The sequence below is a fragment of the Stigmatopora argus genome, chromosome 7 (genome assembly GCF_051989625.1).
Source record: "Stigmatopora argus isolate UIUO_Sarg chromosome 7, RoL_Sarg_1.0, whole genome shotgun sequence".
Taxonomy (NCBI): Eukaryota; Metazoa; Chordata; class Actinopteri; order Syngnathiformes; family Syngnathidae; genus Stigmatopora; species Stigmatopora argus.
Window position 1 is genome coordinate 19,182,936 of NC_135393.1, and position 12,859 is coordinate 19,195,794.

Sequence of the window (12,859 nt, forward strand, 5' to 3'; positions counted from 1 at the left end):
CCCACGTATTTCGTAAGTAGAGGTATTGCGACACCGCTACGTTAAAGCATTCTTTTGCTGAGAGGAAGTGATGTCATACCACGGTGGCCGTCATGAAAAAGTTCCACGGCAGCAGCGTTCCCAAACCCAGGATGAAGAAGACCCACCACACGCCGCGAAACCTGCTCGGGAAAAGAGGGGGCGGTCAAGACACGGGTCGACTCGCCACGTCCATGGATGCGCTCACTTGTCTCTGGGCACGCTGGGCTCCATTTTGGCTCTGATCTGCTCCGCAAAATACAAAAAAAAACATTATTCGGTATCTTTGAAACAGGAAAGAGAGTTAGCGCCAATGTTCCCTCTAATTTTTTGTTTGTCTGGGCAGAAAGACAACCTCCCTGAGCACACTGAGTACCGACCGGCGTGAGCAACATCATCATTGCTCGATATGGGCACACACCAGTAGCATGTGTATGCCTACTACACATAAATGATTTAGTAATAATAAAATGTAATGATTAATATCTATGAATGGGCGGCCCGGCGGATGAGTGGTTCGCGCGTCCTCCTCACAGCTATTAAAAAAAAATGGGGATTTTATTTTGTGCGCTCCATATGATTTGCTGTGCGCAGAGAAGACGAGAGTAGTGCGCAATTGCAGCTTAGAGGGAACATTGGAACTTAGCGCCACAGCAAAACACGAAGCGGAATGACCGCCATAGCTAAACAGGAAGTTGATTTAACGCAACAGCAAAGTAGGAAGTTCAATGAAAGCTAGTGGAATTGAAGCAAAAATAATAATAATACTAATCAAACAATCCGGCCAATAGAAAAGAGAAAAAGGACTTACCTGGCGGCTGCGTCGGGCGAGTCTGGCGTCAGGTGAACTTTGACCTGGCGCTACTGATATCACAAGACTTGAGACTTTGATCTTTGTCAGATTTCCTTATGCGTGACTTTACGACGCTTGTTAGTCCGACGCAAGTTCCGGTGCGGTAAAACACCTTGGTTTTGGGGGGTTGGGGGGTCAAAGGTCAGATTTGGAAGGCCAAGGGATCCACTCAAAGGGTTTGTTGTTGTCGATTGGGGGCAAGGAGTTCATTACGGAGTATTTCCTGTTGATTTTGAGGCACTTCCTGTACAATTTGGGACATTCTGAGGTCACTTCCTGCACATTTTGGATTGGCGGGCAATGAGTCCATTTTGGGTCACATCCTGGTTCATTTTAGAGTACTTCCTGTTGATTCCGAGTCAACTCTCGCTGTAGTTTTTGGGGAAATTCATCCTGGACATTTTTGATTGGCTGCCCACGAGTTGATTTTGCTGTAAAATTGACAGAACTTCCTGTTAATTTTTGAAGCATTTGCTGTCCACGTTGGATCATTTCCTGCCAGAAGGAAGGAAAGACGACTGAGATGGAATGTTGAGACGGCAAGAAAGAAAGGGAAGTAAAGGAAGGACGTTCAGGAAGAAAGACAGGAACAGGAAGTCATGTTGTAAAGCCAGTAAGGAATCAAAGACGGACGGCAAGGACGCACGGAAGCATCGGCGTTTAGGCCCCCAAAGGTCAGCGAGGCGTATTCTACCGTGCCGTCGCCAGGGCGACGGGGCTACCTGCCGATTGGCCGCGCGTGAGAAGTGCTGAGTGGGCCGGGCCGCCCCCCTTCCCCCCGCCGGCCCTCCTATTATGATGGGCGGCCGGTGTTTGTGCGCTGAAGCTTCTAGCGGCCGCCGGCCGGCCGGCTCAGCAGCTCGCTCGCCATTCCAGCGCAGCGCCGCGCCGGACCACCACCACCCAACCTACATGTGCGGGGTCAACTGGTAAGCTCTGGGCCACCGTCGGCCCCGCCGACCCACCGACCGACCGATCGATCCGAACGGGTGCCCGTCGCCCAAAACGAGACTAGCGTTTACTTCCGAATGACGTGACTCGGGTACAAAAGTATTCTGGGAAAAGGATAAGTGCTTAAAATGTATGATTAATTAAGCGTCAAAACAACTCGTGGCCAATTCTGTCAGAAGCCGGCAAATTTTAAATGATAAAAGAACACAAAAGCGCCGCAATTTAGTCCCTTTCAGTAGCTAAAAACGATAATAACTCTAGTTAGTTGTGGTCTATCGGTGCCAAACAAAAACGGTCAGAGATCTTCAAATAAACTTGGTCTATGAAAATTGTTTTTAAATTTTTATTTTTTATTTTTTAAACTTTGCATGTGTGAAAGCGCTGGCGTAATGTGACTTTGTTACGTGTGATTGCTAGCTGGAGACGCCATGCTAGCTAGCTAGCTAGCTTCTTCACGCATCCACTCAAGTTAAAATATAAATCAAAAAGCAATTTTTCCCCAAAAAGTGACTCCAATAAATAGAATAGAGTAAATGTGACGTTTCTATGCGCCTCTGGTAGTTTCTGTGTTAAAAAAAAAAGTAGACCCGAAAACCTGTGAGCGTCCTCTAATTGATATTTGGGAATAGCATAAAAGCATATTGGACAACATAAAATCGTTTCAAAGTTGCAATTTATTGACTAAAAAGTGATGAGTCAACATGCAACAGCGTTAAAAATCATCAAGTACTTCAACGGCTAAACAAACGAGATATTGACTAAATCGTATGCTAGCATTGGTAGCGCCATGCCTCCCATTTCAAACCAATTGGACTTCAAGCGCCGTCAATGACAGCCAATGGCAAGAGAGCAGATTATTTGAACTCGAAGGAAAAGTTATGCTAGTGATGACTTCATTTGAATATCAAATTATTGTCTTTGATGGGAACTTTGCCCCAACCAACATGGCCGCCCCGAGACTGTAAAAAAGACTTTTCATGCTTCTGCCGTCAATTAAAATGTGTTTATCGCAATAGACGGCAAAATACAAAATGGAATGATTCCGCCCTGACCTCAAAGGACGCCAGGTCCTTGACGGTGAAGTGACTCCGCCCCCTCTGCGTCGCGCAGGTTTCCCAAAGGAACGCTGCTGAGGAGCTGGCTGACCAAGTCCAGGCCCCGCCTCCTGCTGCTGATCGCCGGCCTCAAGCGACCTCAGGTGACCCTGATGAGAAGGAAGAGGATGAAGAGAACCAAAGTAGCCAAGGCCACGTAAGCGGTAAATACGGCGGCTGGCGGGAAAAGATGGCGCGTGGCAGGAAAGGAACCTCTCAACCTGATCGGAGAGGGGCGTGTCATGGCCTTCAAAATATGACGCCGTCACTTGGACTTTGCAAAAGATACGAGCCATTGACAGTCCAAAATGGAGAATTAAACCTCACGCAAATAATCCTAGCTTGACGCCAACTGGTCACAGAAAAACTCATTAATAGGCTAATCGTTTTTATTTGAACTAACATAATGCTAACACATCACGAAAAAGGCCTTTGAGAGCCTAACCGTAATTACAAGTATTTTAAACTTTTGATCTATTGACCCAAAAAATGACCATAAATGGGATTTGATTACAATTCGTGTATTTCAAAGAATCATGTAGCCTTTGCTAGCTTGACGCTAATTCGTCATTTTTAACTAGCATGATGCTAATGGATCATTAAACCATCATTTTCAACTAGCATGATGCTAACGGCTCATAGACCAATTGTATTAAACCAGCCTGACGCTAACTCATAACAGAAAAGACCGGTTAGCTAACTTTTGTTGCCGACACGCACGATGCTAACTCATGATGGAAAACGAGCAAAATTTGAATCGTCTGAAAAAAAAAATTAAAGAAATCCGTCCGTCTTCCTCACGCCATCTTGCAACATGATTTTCTTCCCGTCAAAATGGTGCTTCCCGTTTGGATTTTCCGGCCAAACATTTGCGTGTGTCCTGTCGTAGAACGTGCAACCGAATGCCGCACTTCACCTGATGCCGCGCGACACCACCACGACGAAAGCGAGGAGACGACGACGAAAAGCCAGGACCGCCGCCTGCTGCGCCACGACGACCGCCGACTTCTTCCGTGTCGCCTCGCCGCACGTGTTAGCGCATATTGTTGTTGTTGTTGTAAACGCCAGTAAGTAAAAGTCCAAATGTTGTCGCCGAGAGAAACGTCTCCGAGCGGCGCACTTTGGCAAGCGCAGCGGCGACGACAACGTGTTAGCATGCTAGCTAAAACCCAGGAAGTTGGCTCCTAACCCCCTTTTTTTCGCTCAGGCGCTACTGTCCCATTCTAGCTTAGAGTGCATAGTGTATACAAAATAAAATGTGAACATTTACGTCAAGGACGCTTCATTTAGTCCACGTCGAATGCTACCTTCTCACGACACAATTATTTTTTGTGGATTTTAACCCTTAGCCCAAAAGCGCGGTTCATTTTTCCCGGCAATGTCCCAAAATAAGCTTTCCCTTTGGCGACGTAAGGTCTGTGTCAATACAAAACTACTTTTGGCGTAATATTAGTTTTCAAATTGGGTCGTGACAATAAGACTCATTTTTTTTTACTTTTATGGTCTGACAAAGTACGGACAAATAGGCTTAAGGATAGTTTTTTCCCCACATCCATCAGGACTCTATACTTGCGGTAACACGACACAAAATCCCTTCTGTGTAATAACTTCGGGGGGAGGGAACATGAAAAGACGTTGGGTGGTGATCTGCCTCCTACTGGCTGACTGAAGGTAAGTGAAAGACAGTGAGAGGTAAGTGATACGCTCGGGGGGGTGATGTGATGTATCCATCACGGCAGAATGCCAAATTACGAGTCTGAAATTATCACTTATTTAGGTCTTTTGCCGAGTAAACGCACCAATTTCGTCATATGCAGTTTCTGGGTATGATGACAATTAGGCTTTTGTCGAGTCAATGATGATGACAAAGCCTACGTCCGATTATTAGTATTTTACAAGTGGTTCGGGGTACGCCCACTTCGATTCTTGGCGCCGTGGATCGGCGTGAACACGAAACTACAACGACTGCAGAAGGCGTGACGACCTACCTGCGATTTGCCGTCAGACGCCGCGTTGAAGGCGTCGGTATCGGGCCGCTTCCTCTTCGGAGAGCGACGGCGTGAAGCCGCGGAGCGCCGCTTCAAAGTCGTCGGCGGTGAGGCTGGGCGCCGAATCCTCCGTGTCCAAACCTTGAGGGTGGATTTCCATCAGCCATTTGGGCGAGTCGGAACGGTTTGGGTCGGAACGGCCTACCTACCGCGCTCTATGTCGTGGATCTTCCGCTTGACGGCGGCCGCGGCGGCGGCCGAGCACAGGGCGTACAGGTCGGCGCCGGTCACGCGGGCGGGGCAACGCTCCAACACCTGCGCTAGGTCCACGTCGGCGTCCAGGTGGAAGCTAAGGGGGCAAAACCGTCAGAATCGGCAAAAAATGTTCTCTTCCATTACGCCGAGGGCAACGATACGATTTTGTGGAGAAAAAAATCTCGTCAAACTTCCCAAAACGACGAGCAAAAAGGTCATCACGTCATCTTGGCTTACCCTCGGAGGACGGCCCGGAGGACTTTGAGCCGGGACGCCGGGTTCGGATCGATCCCGACGTAGACCAGTTTGTCGAACCTGCGCAGATGGACGGATAGGGTTCAGATGGCCTGTCCCAACGGGAGGACGACGAAATCCCAGGCGGAGTCGGTCGGACCTTCCTGGCCTGAGCAGGGACGGGTCCAGCAGGTCGGCCCGGTTGGTGGCGCCGAGGACGAAGACCCCGGCCGCGCCGTCCAGCCCGTCCAACTCGGCCAGCAGCTGAGAGACCACCCTGCCACGAGACCCGCAGAATTTAGGCGTTGCGACACGTCTGGCGTGCCCGTCGGCCATCTTCAATCACATCCGATATCGCGTTTTTTCATTTATTTATTCATTCATGTCTACATTAACCGCGCTAATCGAGGGATTACTGTAATATACTGTTTACTTGTTGTATTATGACCCAATCTCCCTTTTTTTTGTCAGTTTTTAGGGAAGACCCCAATCTAGATTTTTTTTAAATACAAAATCTCTACAAAACTAGAGGGGGGAAAATGGACAAAACTGAAAACCCACCCAAGAAACGCTCCAGTTCCAAATCGATTGGACGTCACCTGGTGACAAATTCCTTTCAGGAGGATGATTAAAACATCCATCGGCATTGGCACTCAAATTAATTGAAGCAGAACTACACGCCGAGGACCAATTCCAGCACCGCCTAGCATCTAGCACTCGTCTTCCGTGCGATCGTAGCGGTCATGTTTGCAATTCAAGATGGCCAAAGGTTGACGAGACAATCAAAAGTCCGCCTACCTGTCCATCACCCCGCCGGAGTCGCCACCGCGGCCCCTGCCGGGCGCCAGCGAGTCCAGCTCGTCGAAGAAGACCACGCACGGTGCCGCCGAGCGCGCTTTCCGGAAAACTGAGCAGCGCCAGGTCATCAAATGGGCGCCCGGTTGGGAAAAGGGAACCGGGGTCACGGCGCTCACCTTCTCGGACGTTCTCCTCGCTTTGACCCACGTACATGTTGAGCAGCTCTGGACCTTTCACGCTGGATGTAAAAAAACAACAACAATAATCTCATCAATCATCGTTGAGGTGAATATATAATAGAACACATGTGTCAAAGTGGCAGCCCGGGGGCCAACAAACAACAGGAAGACACCCAGAAATCCCCAACGATCAACGGGAAGTGACCCTTAAAATAGCCACGAATCACCAACTCCACACAAATTGCCCAAATTGAATAGGAAGTCATTGCGAAATGAGTTAAAATGCCCCAAAATGGCCGAAAAGTGACCCAAAAGCTACAGCGTTCCAGCATCTTTTCCCCCTTTGATCAAACGTCCCCTTCGCGTTAGATCACAGGTGTCAAAGTGGCGGCCCGGGGGCCAAATCTGGCCCGCTGCATCATTTTGTGCGGCCTGGGAAAGTAAATGACGAGTGGCAACTTTCTGTTTTAGGATCAAATTCAAATGAAGAGTATAGATTTATATTAAATTTACTGATTTTTCCCTCTTTTAAATCAATAATTGTCATTTTTTTAATCATTTTTTTTCTGTTTTTAGTTCAAAAATCATTTTGTAAAATCTAAAAATATATTTTTAAAAAGCTAAAAGAAACATTGTTTTAGATCTATAAAAAAACGGAATATTCAGGGGTTTTAATCCAGTTCTTTTAATCCATTTTAATAAAAAAAAATCTAAATATTATATCTAAAATGGTCCGGCCCATGTGAAATGAAGTTGACCTTAAAGTGGCCCGCAAACCAACCTGAGACTGACACCCCTGTTATAGAACAATATTACATGATTTTAACTTCACGAGCTCAGCGGTAAGAGCAATTACAGTCACAGTTGTCAAAGTGCCGGCCCGCGTTTGACACCCTTGATTTAAGTTTTATCGATTATTACAAGGTCATTTTGGGAAAAAATGAGGTTAAACCAATTTCGAAAAAAAAACAGTTTTTCTGATGAATACATTTTGGGGTCGTGAGGTCAAAGATCATTTGTTTCATATTGAAGTAATTGGCTGCCATGGATGCCAATGGGCGTGCCATGCCATTTAAGCAGGATTAAGCACGAGTAAAAATGGCGCCGGCTAGCGACTGACCTGAGGAAGGTCATGGCGCATTCGGTGGCCACGGCCTTCGCCAGCAGGGTCTTGCCCGTGCCCGGGGGGCCGTGGAGCAGGACGCCCGTGCGGTTCAGCTTGAGGGAAGACAGCTGCGGATGGCGGAGAGGGAGCTGAAGGGTGTCCAGGATGTCCTTCTTGACCCGTTCCAGGCCACCCACGTCCTCCCAGCGGACGGACGGAATCTAAACACACAGTGATCCAACTCAAATCTCAATTTTGCCTTGAAAAATAACAATTATTATTATTATGACCTCACTTAGTATCCAAAAAAGTTTGAAATGGAAGAGGTGATTGCGCAGTGGGGTCATGAGGTCAAAGGTTATATTAAAAAAAATGTAAGGACATATCTCTGAGCGAATTTACCTTTGGGGCACCGATGGCCTCCGATTGGACATCCTGTAACGTTCGCAGAGCCGCCAGGAAGTCCCGCTGGCGGACGGTCACGCCGCCGGCGCACATGTCGGCCTCCCGCCGATCCGGACTGAAAGGGAGACGTCGCCCAGGTCAGGTGGCCGGAGGAACAATTTTCACGAATGGGGCGCTCACCAAGCCTGGACCAGTCGTCGGCACGCCGCTCGGCCCGCCTCCACCAGCAGGGCGCGCATGTCGCCCAACACAAAACCCTTAAAAAGACGACAAAAGAAGAGAACAAAAGTGAAAAGTCAGATTAGCCTGAAAAACGAGATTTTGATCGCGACCTGTTGGTTCCTTTTTTTCTTCTTTTTTTAAATCAAGGGTGTCAGACTCGGGTTGGTTCGCGGGCCGCATTAACGTCAACTCGGTTTCATGTGGGCCGGACCATTTTAGATAGAATATTTTGATTTTTTTTTAATAAATGGATTAAAAGAACTGGATTCAAAGCCCTGAATATTCAATTTTTTGAAAATCTGAAACAATGTTTATTTTAGATTTTTTAAAATATATTTTTAGATTTTACAAAATGATTTTTGAACTAAAAACACAGAAAATATGGATTAAAAAATGACAATGATTAATTTAAAAGGGGGAAAATCAGGAAATGTAATATACAGCTATACTCTTCATTTGAATTTGATCCTAAAACAGAAAGTCGACAGTCATGATTGACTTTCCCGGGCCGCACAAAATGATGCGGCGGGCCAGATTTGGCCCCCGGCCCGCCACTTTGACACCTGTGTTTTAAATAGTAAAATATATCACTTTTTAACGCGGGAAAACCTTTTTTTGCGACGTACAGCGGTGACTTGAGCGAGTCTCTCCACGTCGACGTCCCGGTGGAGTGGCAGGTCCCGGCACAGCCGCGTCAGAACATCCCGGCGCCGTTCGGCGTCCAGGTTCTCCACTTCCACCCGGTGGACGAAAACCGCCGCCACGTCGGGAGGCAGCCGGCGGGGTTCGCGGACGGTGGCCGCCACCGCCACCCTGGACAAAAACGACAAAGTCGTCAACGCGATTCTGAGGGAAAGCGTACGGCGGCGGGTGCTCACCCGTTGGGAACGCCACGGAGCGCGCGGCAGAGCGCCGCCCGGACTCGGGCGTCGTCCTCGGCGGCGCCGCGGCTTCGTAGGAGTAGCCGCAGGTTCCTGAGGAGGACCAGGCAGGGCCGCTCGGCATCGGCGCGCTCCAAGGCGATGGACAGGCGCGCCTCGGTGGCGGCTGGCGTGTCGCCGCGGACATCCACGCAGTCCACCTACCAAAACACCATTCACATATTCCTGTATATATATACACATATACATATATATATATATATATATATACATATACATATATACATATACATATATATATATACATACATATATATATACATATATATATATATATATATATATATATATATATATATATATATATATATATATATATATATATATATATATATATATATATATACACACACATATATATATGTACATATATATATATATATATATATATATATACACATATATATATATATACACATATATATATATATATATATATACACATATATATATACACATATATATATATATACACATATATATATATATATATATAAAACAATGTTTCTATGAGCTTTTTTTAAATATATTTTTAGATTTTACAAAATGATTTTTGAACTAAAACCACAGAAAAAAATGGATTAAAAAATGACAGTGATTGATTTAAAAGGGGGAAAATTAGGAAATTTAATATACATCTATACTCTTCATTTAAATTTCATCCTAAAACAGAAAGTCACCACTCATCGTTGACTTTCCCGGGCCACACAAAATGATGCGGCGGGGCAGATTTGGCCCACGGGCCGCCACTTTGACACATGTGTTTTAGAGCATTTGCCATTTATTCTTCACCTTGATCAGACAGAGGTGGAGCCGGGAGCTGGCCGCCGCCACCGCCGTCGCTTTGCCGCTACCCGACGGGCCGTGGACCAAGAGGCGGCATGCTGGCAGGGAGGCGCCACTGCAAGACAAGAGAACAAATCACATTGTTTTTTCAGCTTTTCATGGTTACAATACAAAAAAAAATTAAAAAATGACAAACCAAAATTATTAAAACAAATGAAGAATTTTTTTTTTAACTGGTTGGCATCCAATCCATTTTCTCTGGTGACCAATCACAATCATGCCTGGGCTCGTACCGTTGCACGTGCGGGCGCAGGACACGCACGACGGCTTCAGCCGTCCGCTCCAGACCCGGTGGCGGCTCCGACGTTCCGCAAGGGGCGGCGCTGTTGAGGGGCGCCCCCTGCAGGTGTCCCTCGGGTCAGAGGTCATACTTTCAATGTGCAAGGTCAAAAGTGAAAGTGTTAAAAGCTACCATGAAGAGGGAGGTGTGCCTTCTGTCAGCAAGGTAGAAACCCTGCGCATCTTCCATCTGGCCGGGGAGACGTGCCTTCTCCACCACAAAAAACAGTGCCCGACACCTGACAAGGGTCAAAGGTCATAGGTCAAAAGCTTAAAACTTGACATTTACAAAGACGTGTGATGATTTTTCTTTAGATTTTCCCTTCAAAGTGTGATTTTTGGATTGCGAGTGACCTGCGAAAGGTGTCGTCCTCCATCAGCTCCGGGTGCTTCCCGACGGGAATCCGCAGGACGTCGCCCTCCGCCACCAGCCTGGGCCGCGAGATCCGTCAACCACCCCGTGAAACGCCGACGAACCAACGAGGGAGGGTCGGCGCGGGCCCACCTGGGGACGGAGAAGTGGTCGGCCAGCGGGCCGTCCGGTACGCGTCCCCGCGGCGACGAAACCGGCCGCAGGTGAAGCTCGCCGGCCCACGGCGGCGAGGCGGAGCGACAGGAAGAGGCGGAGTCGCCGGCCTCGTTTTCCGCTCGTCGCCATCTCTGTAAAAGAATCGGAACGGTCAAGTTTGTTATCGTTTTTCTCTTCAGTCGTTTAAAAAAAAGTAGTATAATTTTTGCATTTTTTTTCTATTTAAAAAGGAAAATAAACTGTAAACTTAATTTTAACGGAAAATTGAAAACTAACTATTGTCTTTTCTATTATGTTGAAATAACGTATTTGTAAATATAAACAAAAAAGACTAAGATATTAAACAGTCATTTTTTTTTACATTCTTTTTTTGAGGAATGATTGGACAACACACGATTTTCTTTTCTATTGTTGAAATAACATATTTTTAAATATAAACAAAAAAAACTAAGATATTAAACACGTCAAATTTTGTTATATTCTTTTTTTGAGGAATGATTGGACAACACACGATTGGAGGTTTTTGTGCAATTGCGTTCGAATACCTTGAGTCTGAGGTGACAGGTCGCACGTGGCGTCTCCTCCCCGCCCGTCAAGTTGAACCACAGCGTCTCCGACACGCCGCCGCCGTCTTGCGAGGGCACGGTGACGACGGCGGCCGGCCGCCAGTCGCGGGCTCGGTCCGCCACCCGTACTTTGACCCACTCGCCATCAAACAGGCCCAACCCGAGCAGCGCCTTCCGACCCATCCGCACCACGGCGTCTACGTCCCGGTCGCGGAGCCGAGCGTCCTTCACGTGGACATCTAGCCGCCGCTCCTCCTCGTCCGGATGGTCCAGGAAAGAGCGGTCGCTCCTCCCGCCGGTGGCGGCGACGCGTGCAAAGTCCGAGACGCAGAGCTGAAGCTTCCTGGGGGGCGGGACCGCGTCGTCGCCGCCACCACCGTCGCTCAGAACCACGGCGGTGTCGGCCGTGATGCGACCCTGCGTGACCGGGCTGCACGACAGCACCAGCGCCTCTGCCATCTGCCAAGGTAGACAAAGAAATGACCCAAAATCAGCAGGGAATGACCCAAAATCAGCAGGAAATGACCCAAAATCATCAGGAAGTGACCCAAAATCAACAGGAAGTGGCCCGTACATGCACCCCAAATCAACAGGAAGTCACCAGTAAACAGCAATTGGCCTAAAATCAACAGGGAAGTGCGCAAAATGTATAGAAAGTGACCCAAGAATGGCCCAAAACATGCCCAAAGTGACTCATTATTAACTCTTTAGCTGTCATTGACGGTGCTGAACGTCAAATCACTAAATTTCTAAAATGTTTACTTTTTTACGGGGTTGTAGACATCTTAAGTGGCAACTACAAGGAACACTATCCTTCAAAGAGTTAAAATTGAAACGTTTACTGTGTTTTAGTTCAATATTTTAAAAAATACGAGACTTTAAAAAAATTTAAAAGACTATTAGGTTTAAACGAGAAAGGGCGACGGACAAATTTGAAGTCAGCTAACGAGTTTATTGAAGTTAACTTTCCACTTATTCGCTTACCGGACCCGTTAGTTGAGAGGCCAGCGGTTCTCCTCGGCGAGCCAACAGAAGGTACCCAGCCCGGCATAGCTCCAGCAGTTGGGCGGCGAAGCCGTCGACGTCTGCCTGTCCCCGGACTCCTAGTACCACTTCGTCCAGGTCGACCGGCTTCACGGGCCGCGCCGTCCCACTGGCGCCACCCGCCGGGAGGCCGCGTAGTCGCAAGAAGTAGCCGCTAACGAAGAGCCTCACTCGGCTTCTCGCCGGCGGGGCTTCCGCCGGCTCCTCCAAGCTCGCAGCCCCCTCGTCGTCGACCGCCTGGACGCGAAGCAGGACGGCGGAAGCGCGCGGAAGAGGCGGCTGTGGAGTGAAGAGGACGGTCGGAGGTTCCGAGTCGTCGCAGAAAAGGTGAGGCAGTTGACGTTTCGAAATTAGAACGTCCAGCGGACACACGTGTGACGGGAAAGTTTCCAGGGGATACAATTCCACCTGCGCCGCCATCTTAACCAGGAAGTAAGAAAGCCAGTGTGCTGACCTCCCATTGGTTAAAAATTGCCTACTTCCGTCTCGCTCACTTCCGGGTATGCTTGACGCTGAGCGATTTTCAGTTGTTTTTTGTTGTTGTTGTTTTTT

At 47.9% G+C, this 12,859-nt stretch overlaps 3 protein-coding genes across 5 annotated transcripts in view; 1 reads left to right on the forward strand and 2 right to left on the reverse strand.

Annotated features, from left to right (window-relative positions):
• The window catches only part of LOC144077048 (equilibrative nucleoside transporter 1-like), an 8,078-nt gene extending 5,057 nt beyond the window's left edge, over positions 1–3,021 (reverse strand). The window contains exons 1-4 of the mRNA XM_077604494.1: positions 2,875–3,021; positions 830–1,302; positions 227–264; positions 80–161 (exon numbers count right to left, since the gene is read on the reverse strand). Coding sequence (XP_077460620.1) covers positions 80–161; positions 227–252 — 108 coding nt within the window. The 5' untranslated portion in view covers positions 253–264; positions 830–1,302; positions 2,875–3,021. The remainder of the gene's footprint in view (positions 1–79; positions 162–226; positions 265–829; positions 1,303–2,874) is intronic.
• Positions 1,655–4,185, forward strand: LOC144077047 (uncharacterized). Of its 2 annotated transcripts, none has more exons than XM_077604493.1 (3): positions 1,655–1,800; positions 2,933–3,080; positions 3,806–4,185. In XM_077604493.1, exons 1-2 carry the CDS (start codon positions 1,667–1,669, stop codon positions 3,075–3,077), a joined length of 279 nt encoding a protein of 92 aa, XP_077460619.1. In that variant the 5' UTR covers positions 1,655–1,666; the 3' UTR covers positions 3,078–3,080; positions 3,806–4,185. The 2 variants fall into 2 exon arrangements, with proteins under 2 accessions (XP_077460619.1, XP_077460618.1); XM_077604492.1 differs by having other exon boundaries at positions 2,933–3,073.
• Positions 2,479–12,760, reverse strand: pex6 (peroxisomal biogenesis factor 6). 2 transcript variants are annotated; one of them, XM_077604477.1, is made up of 19 exons: positions 12,248–12,760; positions 11,243–11,722; positions 10,674–10,828; positions 10,523–10,600; positions 10,302–10,407; positions 10,123–10,229; positions 9,836–9,944; positions 8,981–9,183; positions 8,729–8,915; positions 8,061–8,137; positions 7,878–7,995; positions 7,491–7,696; positions 6,368–6,429; positions 6,192–6,300; positions 5,554–5,670; positions 5,397–5,474; positions 5,114–5,253; positions 4,905–5,045; positions 2,479–3,026 (listed from the first exon to the last, which is right to left on the reverse strand). In XM_077604477.1, the coding sequence occupies exons 1-18, from the start codon at positions 12,725–12,727 to the stop codon at positions 4,918–4,920; spliced, it is 2,940 nt and encodes a 979-aa protein (XP_077460603.1). In that variant the 5' UTR covers positions 12,728–12,760; the 3' UTR covers positions 2,479–3,026; positions 4,905–4,917. The 2 variants fall into 2 exon arrangements, with proteins under 2 accessions (XP_077460603.1, XP_077460602.1); XM_077604476.1 differs by having other exon boundaries at positions 10,123–10,241.
• Positions 12,761–12,859: the final 99 nt, after the last annotated feature.